The sequence below is a fragment of the Vanellus vanellus genome (assembly GCF_965231255.1).
Source record: "Vanellus vanellus genome assembly, chromosome: 6".
Taxonomy (NCBI): domain Eukaryota; kingdom Metazoa; phylum Chordata; class Aves; order Charadriiformes; family Charadriidae; genus Vanellus; species Vanellus vanellus.
The window spans coordinates 6763917-6776928 of NC_138911.1; the positions used below are offsets into that span (position 1 = coordinate 6763917).

A 13012-nucleotide genomic window follows, 5' to 3' on the forward strand; every position below is an offset into this window, starting at 1 on the left:
AGGATATTAATAGTTTTTCAAGATTTTACTGACAAAATAGAAAATAACAGTGGAAAAAACAACTTACTTATTAATGTAAAAAAGTAGGCAAGTGAGCTCTCTATGGGATCTCTATGTGTATACATATGGGAGTATATATAACATAAGCATTGGCTGACTGTAAAAGTAGCACCGTAAGTAAAAAAAAGTTCATAGAATCAACACAAATTTGAATTGATTTAGGAGTCAATACAACTATATAAATATACACTTACCACATCCCAGCTTACAAGTAGCTCAGGTTCTACGTTACTTCACAAAAATACATCTTTGTATTTAAAATGTAATAAAATTTCTACTTGGCATAATGAATTATGAGATTTCAACAGAGCTACACCATTTCAATCCAAAATAACTGATACATATATAGGTCAATTTCACCTCTTAAAAGCTTAGGTCCTTCACATAATAACAGATTTACCCATTTGTGGTTATGACAACTTCAAAAATAAGTGCCAGAATGAACAAACATGGAGAAAATAGCTTTCACAACCATTAATTCTAACCTGAAGACATGAGACAGTAGTTAGTTTTCAGTATCTATTTAAGCATTAGTTCTATGATGGGGATAGGGATCAAGGACTTCGATTCCTTTCTTTTTAAATTTCACAGTTCAGATATGAGTAGCCTACACAGAGCTCCTAAATACAGTCTACATACAGCAATTAGCAATCAAGCAAACATTTTAACACGCCAGAAGGATTAAGACAGATTCTAATGGCTTTGCTGATCTATGTCTAGTTCTGCATACCACTCAAATCAAGGCTACTTTAACAATGAAAACGACACTGAACACCAACTTTGCTTGCTCAGCATTTATAACCATGCCCCCCTCATTTTTATCAATAAGTCTAACTAACTCAGAAATAAAAGTTTTAGTTACACACAAAATCATGTTGGGTTCAGGTAAATATTCTTCTGGAATCAAAAGCACGTTTGGGGATATTTTAAAGTTAAAATATTTTGATTGATATTCCTGTGACTTGCTAAAAATAGAGCTCTACTATATCTAAAACAGAACAAGTCAAATAGACCATTTACTGTTTGCCCACAAATGACTCAACCTTAGGAGAGAAAGTAAGACTAACTTTGTCCAGCAGAGATATATCTTACTAAAAACTGTAAAGGCATTAGTAGAAACAGGACAGCGCCTGACAGTTGATTCTATTAAGCTTTTAATTCCTAGTGAGCTGCAAAATTTTGGGATATTTGCATAAACATATTTCACAGCTTAGAATGGTCTTTGATAGCTCATATTTCAATATATTGCTTCTAGTTCATTTACAACATTTAAAATCACAAAAGCTATTTACATAGAAGAATATTAAATGGTTATGACTCCCTTATTTTCAAAAATAGTTTATGCAAAAGGATTTGAAGCATAAAAAAAAACTTCACAGCATATAGTTTTAAATATATATTAAACAATAAAAAATTAAACTGCCAGTGAACAAAAGTAGTGCTTAAGCTTTGCTTCCTGACCTGACCCTAAAGGACTTTATTTAACAGTCAGAGCATCATAACTGACATTACTATGCAGCAAAAAGCAAGAAAACAGGCTTGGCATACAGAACAACAGCAGAATTCTTTTATGCATATACAAACTTCTCCTTCTGACATAAATGTATCTCACATTCATGGTATGAAGATTTTTCCAGCAGCGTCTCCTGGTGTTGGATGCTCAAGATGAAGGAAAAAGTTTCATGTGCGCTCAATAATCCCTTACTTCCTTCGACAGTACAGTATTCAGCAATGGGAAAGGATACAGACTTGTGGGGATCATAGAGGTAAGACCCCCGAAAGCGCTGCCTCCTGTCAATAAAGCATTTTCTGCAGCCTACGCACAGGGGCTCAGAATCAATAACTGGACGTGAAAAAGCTGACTGCTTAATACATATTGCAGTGAAGAATACTGTGAGTTTTGCCTCAAGGAGCACCTTTTGATGCTTCTAGAAGGAAATGAAGTGAGCTTTCCCAAATATGAGATGTCTACACGCTCCCCAAGAAAATCAAAGCAACTGTAAAGTGCTCACAAACCTAGCCCTAAAGTTCATCTGAAATCTTCACACAATTTTAAACACCTTCTTAGTCACTGAATTGACATATTTATCCTTCATTCTGTGTCCAGATGCACAGATAATCTTGCAGAAACCTGAAGTGGCAAGGTCTATGCAGCACAAATGTTAATATCCTAAAGACAGTTAAGCTTTTAAGTTCAGTTTGTTCTTGATTTGAGTGTGGTTTACAGAAAATACTAGCCAATGAATCATCTGATTTAAATGAAAATCAGATTACTTTTGGTAAAAGCTTGGGACATGGCCTAAGGATGACCTTATCCTTCCAAAATATAATGTGATAAAGTCCAGACACAAATATGTTTTTCCTCCTGTTCTCTGGGCTGATGTGATTACCATAAAAAAAGACCTTCCATTCCCACTGACAATAGAAAAGAAGTTAATCAGTAAATCCACAAAGACAAAGATCTTTGGAAGACCCAAATAGGGAAAAGTTTACAGAAGTTGAAGGTGGGGGTGTGGGGGGGATGGAGGGGGAGGAGAGAGAACAAGAACTTTCACTGTTTTGAACTGTGAATAATTTTAACCGGCAGCTCGGACTTTCAAGCCAATGAATAGTTACAGACACCTATAATTTAATTTGCATTTTAGAAGAGGAAATGGCATTGTATGTGCTGAACAATACATCTTCTACTTTTTGCTGTGTACTTTAATAATGGAGGACCCTTTCTACATCATAATAAATGCTTAGAGCAGGATTGGTTTTGAGGCGGGTTTGTGCCAATCATCCAGTCAGCATTGAGACTAAGAGAAATTAGGTCAGATCCAAACACAGGTGTCATGGTTTATGCCAAATCAGCTACTGGGAATCTGGGGGACCCCAGATGGGACCGACAGATGCTCCCCTCTACCCCTCTTCAAAGAGAGAGGCAGAGGAGGAAAAAGAGACTTATGAGTTTAGAAGGAACTAAACAACTTTAATGAAATATTAATAATAAAATAAAAAGAAATAATGAAATATACACAAAACCGTATCAAGCTCCCGAGATGACAATCACGACACCGGTTGGCACTGGGGCAGTCCCAGGTTGGACTCAGTGACGGACGGGAACTAGATTCTGGACCTGCATTCAGGATGGGGATCACAGGCAGACAGAGTCCTCCTCAGACATCGGCCACTGAAGAAAAAGCACTGACCCTTTCATCCCTCAGCTTTTATACTGAGCATGAGGCAGATAGGATAAAATACCCCGCTGGTCAGTTTTGGGTCACCTGTCCTGTCCGCTCCTCCCTGCAGGTGGGACCCCACTATGCTTTTCCGCTTCCGACCCTCCAACGGGGCACATGCCAAAGTTGGCTGCCCTTGGGGGTTATAGCACTGAGTATAAGCAGGAGCCTCTCTGCATACCGTGCCTGGGCATCAGCTATAGACATAGGGCTTATCACTCTGGGAGTGAACACTTTCTGTACAACATGCAGTTAATTGCAGTAGTTAGAGAGGCCCAGCTTAGAAGTGAAGCCACTGAACAAAATTGGTTCTGTTTTACCTCAAACCAGGACAACAGGTTATTCTAGTGGTTCTAGAATGAATCTGGAGTTCTGAAATGGTGAAGAAATGTATGAGGTCTGGATATCTAGTCCAGCTAGTGCCATTGTGGTATTTTTAATCTGTTTTCATCTGATTTTATTCAGAACCAGAAGTACAGAATGGTAAGCAACTGGTATTGCTACAGAGCATAAGACAATGAACTCATGTGCCCACAAACTGCCAGGGGCTGAACAAGCCCAAGCCTCCCAAACGTTCCCATTTTTGCCACCCAGTACACATGCTCACTTTGTGTGACACAGAGCTATACAGTACCCTGTTGAGATCAGGATTCTCTCTGCTTCCGACCCTGGACTTAGGCATCTCTCTCAAGAGAACTTCAAAAATTTTTTGATCCCACTCAGAAATGACTTTTTGGATGAAGGAATTCCCAATTGCTAACTGTGGTCTACTGAGAATTTCCTGGATCTGGCCTCACACCTCAATTATCCCTCTAAATTCTACCATACAATTTGCCTGTCCACAATGGTACTTAACTAAATCCTTCTTCTGGCTCTACTTGGTGTACAAGACATGGCAGACAGTTAAGATGTACGCTTTACCCAAAATGCTTGGGCATTGAACCTAGGAAGTCAGAAAAAGTAGGGTATACTGAAGACCAGAACCCCAGCTATAATTAGCAGAAGGCTACTGCACAAGATGTAGGCCAATTGTCAGTTGTCTGACTACTCAGAAAGCAAATCTCTTTATACCTTGTGGAAAAAAAAAAAAAGAAATCAGTCTTGGAAAAATGTTTAACTGTGTTGGTGTGGTTTTATAATTTTCAATTAAAACAGCCATTCATTCAGCAAAGTAAAAAAATGGTTGTCCAAACAGTCTAAGTAAATTTTACATAGGTTTACTTATGCATGGTATGTGCTGGAATGTTTGCAGCCAAAGCAATGTTTACCTCGTCTCTTTTTTTTTGGACCCATTCCTTGTGCTTCTCTTCAGCTATCCTTTTCCTCTTTTCACATTCTTGCTTCTGCTTCATCTTCTCAAGCTGTATATTCATTTCCTAATTAAAGAAAAAGTATACATCTTAAATCTGTGGTGACCATCAACACCAGTACACTCAATACTGGAAATGGCGCTGCAGTTAAAATGATGTAAGCATTAGATTTTGAAATTTTTCTTTCCTTAAGATTTTGCAAAAGATGGGTGACAGTTAACAGAAATATTATGAAATACAATCCATGGAAATGTATACTTTTTAGAATATGAACTAGAAATTAATTAGGCTTTGGAAACGATTCAACATAACAAATCACTCCTCAGGTTATTTAAATGCCCTTTCAATCAGTAGAATCTTAATTTGCAGCAGTACTTTTCTACAATACTTAAAATTTACATGGTGTACTGCTCTGCATTCAGGAAGGCATCAAAAGCTAACTGAAATATTACCCACTTGTAATGTTTAGTATCAGAACCACAGAAACCTTAAGGCTTAACCCAAACTTACTAAAGCCAAAATTATTGCAGATTTTAGCAAACTTTGAAATGGGAGCTTTATTTTGAAGATGATAGAAGAAATTCTGAAGTATTTTATCTTTACAGGACATACAGTATATATGCAATCACTTATATCTCTCCAAAGAAATGAATCAATAAAAAAAAAACCCACTAAGATGATAATCTGAGATGCCTAGCTTCTAGGCACAAAGTGCTATTTTTCAGTGAAAATTCATACCTGCAAACACAGATGGAATTAGTTCCACGAAACTGATTTTATGGTCCCTACACTGCAGTGAGTTTCAGAGAGAACCCCCTCTTCTTATGACATTGAATTTGAATTTAGTAAGACATCATGAAAAAATAGGAACCTACAGAGAGCTCAAAAAAAACCACTCACAATACAGGCATAGTTTGAAAATACAGTTGTTGCTGTACTGAGGCAAAGTTACAGCAACTAACACCTCCTTTGAGTTCTGAGACATCTGTATTTGCAAGGATCCTGGTTTCTGTAAAAGGCGATGGCACTGTAAGTACCTCAGAAGACGCCATCCACTATCCATGAAAACGTTTATCCACACTTCCAACATTCAGGGCAGACTCAGTGCTGCTGTCAGCAAAAGATCTGGGACTTCACAGTTATTTCTTCAGATATCAGTTTAGAATACTTTTTATATGTAAATGCAGTAATACATTTTTATATCACAGTCACAAACTTTGTTCTCTTCTGGCACCTTACAAAATGTTGACTGTATTTTTTCCCCTGATGTAAGCTATTTGAGTTGCCTACATTGCAGTTTAACATGTAATGTTTTCAAAACCTTACAAACTAAAAATAAAACATTCACCTATTCCACCAATTCCTACATGGCTTTAAGTAATTCTTGTCTTATAACTGCTCCTAATATATATTTAAGGGAGACATCTTCTAGATTACATTTAGTACTGTATAAATGCTATTGTGCGATACACAATAAATTGCTTTGGTTCCTCATCAAAGCCACATGAGAAGTCCAGACACAAACCACATTTATTACATGACACCAGAAATTACTTCGACTCATTTTTTGTACTTAAAAATCAAAACAGGGAGAGACAATTACCAAACTGGAATCTAAAGGGGAAGTCATGAAATACGTGGTGAATATTAATAGATCAGAACATATTCCTCAAGTTTAACAACCTATTTTGGTGTTACGCTGACCTCTAAAAGACTTTTCCGGAACCTTCCAGTGGTGGCTGTTTTATAAATGTCATGAGGTAGCCCATATAAAACAGCTGTATGTTATATTCACTTTACAGATGAAACGAATCACAAAAAGGCTAGGACATTGCTCAAGGTCAAACATTAAATCAGTAACTAAAGTGAGAAAAGATTTAACTCTGATGTGATTGTTCTAGTCATTGCCCAATACTTCCAATTTGATTTTAAACAACAGTATCATTTAATCAACTGCAACTACAAATATATTAATCAAGGAAAGAGACAGCGCTCTCAATTCTGCCCCAGCATTCAAGAACTGTTCATTTGCAAGGGGGCAAAAGATGGAAGGAGGGAAAAAAAAATGCTGGGACAGGGAAACCTAACCTGGGAAAGGACACCAAACAGTTGTATAATTACACACTAAGTGGGTAACAACACTGTCCCTCATATCTAACAAAGTAGCTTGGCATACTTACACGTAGCACACGCCCTGTCGTGTTTTACTACCTACACGCAGGCATATGTACCCATGATGAAAATCAAGGTACCAATTATATAAATATGTTTTAATCCTTTAAACTCAAACCATTACCTGACAGTTGGATAAGCAAAATGCTATACAGCGCCACTTCAATGAAACATAACATCTAGCAAGAGAGAATGCATATAGCATGAATCATGTCAGCACTGTCAAACACAAACGCTATGGAGGCCTCAGACACAAAAAATAATGGACAAAACTGCTTGTGTTTCTGCAACCAAAAGAAAAAAAAATATCCTGTATTTTGGTGCTTACTATCTTCTATTAGACTTACTATCAAACGAATTGGATGTATTTACCTCTGCAGCTCTAGCTTGTAAGCGGGCGCGTAGTTCCTTCTCTTTGCCAATGAACCATTCTTCCCATGGTGAAAGATTATCTTTCAAAGGTGATTGTTTTTTCCCCCCTGCTATTTCAGAGTCTTCAGCCTTCCTGAATTAAAAACAATAAATATAAAAGAATATTATCTGTAATACATTTGATTGAAAGGTTAAGCAGTGCTAATGCCTTGAAAAATTATATTTACAATATGCCGTGACAACAATGGCATTATTCTTCTACTTGCTTAGTAATCTCAGAATGGATAAATGGCATTTATAGTGCACCTCTGATCATCCTTCTTGCGTTCTACTTATTAAATTCTAGCTTGTGAGTTTTTTTTCGTCCCTGTTCCAAACTGTGGAACAGATTCAAGCATTACTTTTTATGAACTGAATAAAAACTAACACCAGAAATATCAAAGTGTCACCTTCCTTTTCACATATGGAAACCGTGATAGGTTCTGTTGATAGGATAGAAACGTGATAGGATAGAAACGTAGGGAAATCAGAGATTTAACATTAACATCCTGTCCTTGGTCACAGAGAAGCTCCATGTATCAAGTGGCCTTTAGCATGAGCAAAGGATAATCAAGAACTTGGTTTTTCTTCTTTTAAGTCCTATAGAACTGGATTCGTGATATCAAGCAAACTCAGCATTAAGAATCCATTCACTCTGAATAGGTAAAGTTTTCCACCCTAAAATGCTTCCACAGGAAACATACTTAAGAAATACGGCTTACATACAATACTTGACAATATTATAAAAGGTACTATTAGACTTTTAATAGGATACCTTGCATAACTCACTCGTAACTTCTTTACTCATGAATAATGCAGCAATCATAGCCCCAGGCCAGAAATATCTTTTACAATATTCTATACATGTACTGCCTCACAAGTAAGACAGTATGTTAGGCTCTAAGTTAACGAAAATTGAAAACATGCCAATAGATTCCTTTATAAAATTTATTCTATCTTATACAGAATTCTTTCTTAACAACAAAACAGTGAAACTAGACTTCACTTTAGTATTTTATAGGGCCGTATGGGCTCTGGAAATACCTACCTACATACTTCAGTACAGTTTGCCGAATTCAAGCTACAGAAGAGGCATCCAAACAAGCATATTAAGGCTCCTGAAATAAGTCTTTTAAGCATAAGATATCTGTTTTTTATCAATATAAAAGTATTACATGTTCACAGGGAACAGCAACACTCTGTTACAAAGCATTTTACAACTCAGTAATCTTTAGAATGTATTTCTGTGACACAAAACATGTGGAGACAATGTCAGTGCTAAGGAGGTTTGTCCTACTCCTCTCCATTGTTGTTATCCCCATGTGTGCGCTAACATGACCGTTTGCTGGTCAAGTCACGACATATCCAGGGGAACTGATTCACGCTGAAACTAACCTGGCAAAAGGTTGTCTTTCCCCCCACAGAATCAGCCCCCAACCCTCTTTATACCATGCTGCCACAGAGATGTAACACAACGGAACTGACCGAACTGCCTGGCACACAGAGCGTGCGTGGACAGAAGCAGCGCAGGCCAAGCACTCCCAAGCCCAGCATTGTAGGGCTTTTGTGCTACAGCGTTAACACAGAGCAAAAATTTAACACAGTTTTTAAACTGGTACGTGTAATAAGGAATGCAACTTAAGAATGCATAATAACACATTTTGTTAGAAAATAACTCTCTGAAAGTTTATTAAAGATAAGGATGAAAGTATTATGCATTCAAATTGAGGAAACCAAGGCAACTTTGTCCAGACTTGACATTTTGGGCGGGGATACTTCCTCAATACATTCTTTTGCTATGCGTGATTTGCATTATGGCATTTTGTACTAGAATAATGCTGACATATTAGAGCAACCTGAGAAAAAGTACTAGTAGAAGGAATGAATAAAGAAAAATAATATTTACTATGTGTTTTCTTGTACCAGTGATTATAGAGTTCAAGCTATCAACTTCTCAAAAACATAATTCACAGTAATACATTAAAAAGTTATTGTATACAGTAAAAAATAACAGAAAATGAAGTTTAAACACAAGAAAACACAAGCTGAATACGAAGAACTGTTTGAAGAAACACTTCTCCTCTTCTACAGTACTGTGTCTAAAGCTTTCAGATTGCACCGGAGCATGGACAGGAACCCAGCCCTTCTCACTGTGCATCCCAGCCACCAGTCACACTCTCCCTGGCACACTGATGATGTATTTTGAGCCACACAGACCTTGAATTTCATGGGACCATCTTCCGAAATGCTAGCACGTTCACAGCTATGACCTTCCTTCGAGTAATTAAAATAACAGACTTCTTAAAGTACTACATTCTCAAGAGCGCATTTGTTTTTAAATAAGTATCTTAAATCGAATTAGCTACACTTGGCATTAGAACAGAAGTTTGATTAATAGAAAACACTGTGATTATCATTTACCATATATTCACTTAAGTCACGCCATCAAACATAACACTGATCCATAATGAAAGTATGAAAATGCCTAACACTGTTTCACAAGGCCGTGTTTTCAGCTTTTCTCTTTTGTAAATATTGTATTTCCCACGTTAAATGTCTGCCTCTGGCTAATTTTTGTGTAGTTTTAAGAGGACAACAACAACAACAAAAAGACTCTTTGAGAGAGTACGTGCATAAGTGGAAGAGGGGGTAGTGGCTGTGTAAGAAGTGTTTTTTATTATTATACCTTTGAGATCTTGGCAGTTACACACGGAAGCTGCTATATGAACATTTGGTAGACGCTTATTACAACACAGCAGCAGTATTATTCAGATCCGGCGTCTGCATGAATGAAGCATATATCATGCCTGCAGAGTTCAATGACATTGTTCCAACCCGGGCCCCTAACAGAGGTCCTCTTCAGTGGCATCTTACCACTGCCAAGGAATACTGTAGCAACAGGCCCAAAAATTGAGAGCTGTTCCAAGTAGCATCCCAAGCTGCAAAGACGTGTAGTAGTTTGAACTGAACGCTACAGAACTTCAAGGTACGTGAACAAAATTGTTTTGTGGGAAGGAGTAAAAGGAGACGTAACAGAAAACCTGAAACAGGAGGGACCAAAACAGGCTAATATCCTCTTCACTCTCAAGCTTCTATTTCTGACTACAACTTGAACACTTTCCCCTGGGCTTTCAGCACTTTTCCCAAGAAATGCTTGTAAGAAAAGTGCATGGTGGTCCATGTTCCTTCACTGCTCTCCATGGAAGTCTGAGCCCCGCACTGGAACCCCGCACCCCCGTGAAGCTCAGCTGTCCTCTCCTTACCCCACTGGCACTTTCAGCTCAGTTCAGTCTCACTAGTTACATCCACCATCTGAAACCGCACAGATCTGTTCCCATTGCGAAGGCCACAATCCAGAAGGAGACAGGCACTCCCTGCTCTTCCCCCTTCTATTCTAAAAGGGAGGAATAAATATTATTTATTCTTCTGTCAAGCACAGGAGATCCCGAGGGAAAGACGACCTATTAAGTTTGCATATAATTAAAAGGGAATGAAATTAAGCCAGGGCAACAAGAACTGTGCCATGCATACACACGAAACTGACTCGGATATAGCAATATGCACTAGGCAAAACAGGCCTTTAGTCACTAAGAACATTTTAAAGGATGACAGGAATGGCTGCAACTATTTAACCTGCAAAGACCCTGAGGCTCTGGTCAACATCAGCGTATAGATATTTTACAAACCCGTGAAAATACTCAACTGCCCACAGAAAAGACTGCCGTAACCTGCGACTTCCCAAGAGACGATGAAAAGGCAAGGAGGGGCCTAAAGCGCTTATCTACGCAAACAGATCCATATTTATGTGAAACAATCCTCCGTCCCCAAACGAGGCCTCGAGCGGAGGGGGGCGGGTACAGGGGCCCGGCGCGGCCCCGAGCTCCCTGCTCCGACCGGGCCCAGACCCAGACCCAGGGGTTACCTATCGCCTCGCCGGCTCCGGGACCCCGCCGCCCGCTCCTCCTCCTCCTCCTCGTCGTTCGGGGAGAGCGGGGAGCAGCCGGAGGGACCGAGGGGCTCCTCGCCCTCCGAGCTGGCGGAGGACGGCGGGCTGAGGCGGGCGGGCCTCCTCCTCCTCCTGCCGCGGGTCCAGGCGCCGCTGCTCATGCCGGCGGGTGGCACCTGAGGGAGAGGGCAACCGTTAACGGCCGTTTCCCGCCCGCCACCACAGAGCGGCAGCGACCTCCGGTAGGCGCAGAGGGCCCGGCCCGCGCTCCCGGCGGCCCCCGCGGTTCCCCCCCGCCATGGCAACCGGGACGCCGCGCCGCCAGCCGCCGCCTCCCCGCCTGAGGGAGGAGCGGGCCCCGCCGCCCGCCTCACCGCCCGCCTCCCCCGCCGTGTCCGCGGCCGCGCCTGGCAGGGGACGGCGGGAGCACCGGGGGTGTGTGTGTGTGTGTGGTGAGCGGTGAGGCCCTGCCAGGCCGGCCCCGGGACGGCAGTAGGCCCGGCAACCGCCCGCCTGGCCCTGCTCATCTCCGACGCTCTCGTATCCTGCTGTATATGAACTCTTCGCAGCTGTTCCTTCTTACTTCATAACGTTTTCGCACGTTTACCAGTTCAATAAACAGGACTCAGCAACCTGACTCGCAGACGGCGATTCCCATACGTCAGAAGAAGGTAGCTTCGGGCATTTTCTAACAGCCCAAAGTTCGTAATCTATCCGTACATTAAACTAAACTGCAACGCCCCGTTTCAGTCCCCACAATGAATATCTTGTTTCTGAGTTCTAAAGACTTTTGTTTTTCATACCCCTCTGCTAGGCTAATGACGTCCTTTCTCTTCCCTCCTATTAGTTAATTCTGCACTCTGTCTATAACTATTTGTTCTAAATAAAACAGATTTGTCTTTTTTTTATACATCCCTATCCTTTCCTGTTTGCCACTAGATCATAGAATGGTTTGGGTTAGAAGGGACCTTAAAGATTATCTAGGTACAACCCCCTGCCCCGGGCAGGGACACCTCCCACCAGACCAGGTACTTCGTCGATATTCCACTGTGGTTCCAGATCCCGGGAACACAGTCCCTCTTCACTGCCGAGGTGTCGGGCCACCTTTGCTTGGCCTTTTTAGCCAAATCCTTAAGCAGGATCAGCAAGAATTGTATGCACCACCAAAGCTTTTCATTGCCTTCAAATCTCACCTCCCAAGCAGGTAACGGCTGAGTAGCAGCAAGTAGATTTTTAGAACTTCACCGAGTCGTTTTGTTGTAGCTGGCTGATCAGAAGCTATTACAGATATTAACATGAGATATAAAAGTCTGAAAGCCATTGTAAATTTGGTTGCTATGTTGATATAATTGTTCTTACCAAGAATCTCCGGGTAGGTGAGTTTAACAAGAAATACATTTTCAGTTGGATAGGCAAGTTGAAAAATAAGCAACGGTATTCAAAATGCTTTGTCTAAAATGGGAAAGCCATTTGTGGCATTTGACTTGCCGTAAAAATTGAATTTTACTGGCTCAATGATATAAAAAGGCCATCAAACCCACACAACCACTACGTGTGCCTAGACACCACCTAAAAATGAGCGCACGAGGTGGGAGACATTTCCACGCCATCATTAGCAGTCCTAAAGAATGCCCAAGTGGCCATACTTGGGAATTTTAGGATGGGCTGCGTGGCGCTTGGGCTGCAGTTTCACAAGCACCTGAGTCCATCGTTTCCCCACCGAAAGGGCTGCATCTCTCCCGTCTCCTGGAGCAGACCCTTCTCCCTCCCTCTTCCTCACCGGACCCTTCCCCGAGCCGCATTCCCTTACTAATCCAGGAGAAAAACATCCAACTCTTTAGCCAAGCAACTCGCGGTCTGAGCAAGTTAAAGCTCATGGAGACGTCCAACAA

General features: G+C 40.7%; 1 protein-coding gene across 2 annotated transcripts in view; it reads right to left on the minus strand.

Annotated features, from left to right (window-relative positions):
* The window catches only part of CCDC34 (coiled-coil domain containing 34), a 29908-nt gene extending 18501 nt beyond the window's left edge, over nucleotides 1-11407 (minus strand). For both annotated transcript variants that reach the window (XM_082485186.1, XM_082485185.1), the window contains exons 1-3: nucleotides 11097-11407; nucleotides 7136-7268; nucleotides 4550-4657 (exon numbers count right to left, since the gene is read on the minus strand). In XM_082485186.1, the coding sequence (XP_082341312.1) occupies nucleotides 4550-4657; nucleotides 7136-7268; nucleotides 11097-11281 (426 nt within the window). In that variant the 5' untranslated portion in view covers nucleotides 11282-11407. The remainder of the gene's footprint in view (nucleotides 1-4549; nucleotides 4658-7135; nucleotides 7269-11096) is intronic.
* Nucleotides 11408-13012: the final 1605 nt, after the last annotated feature.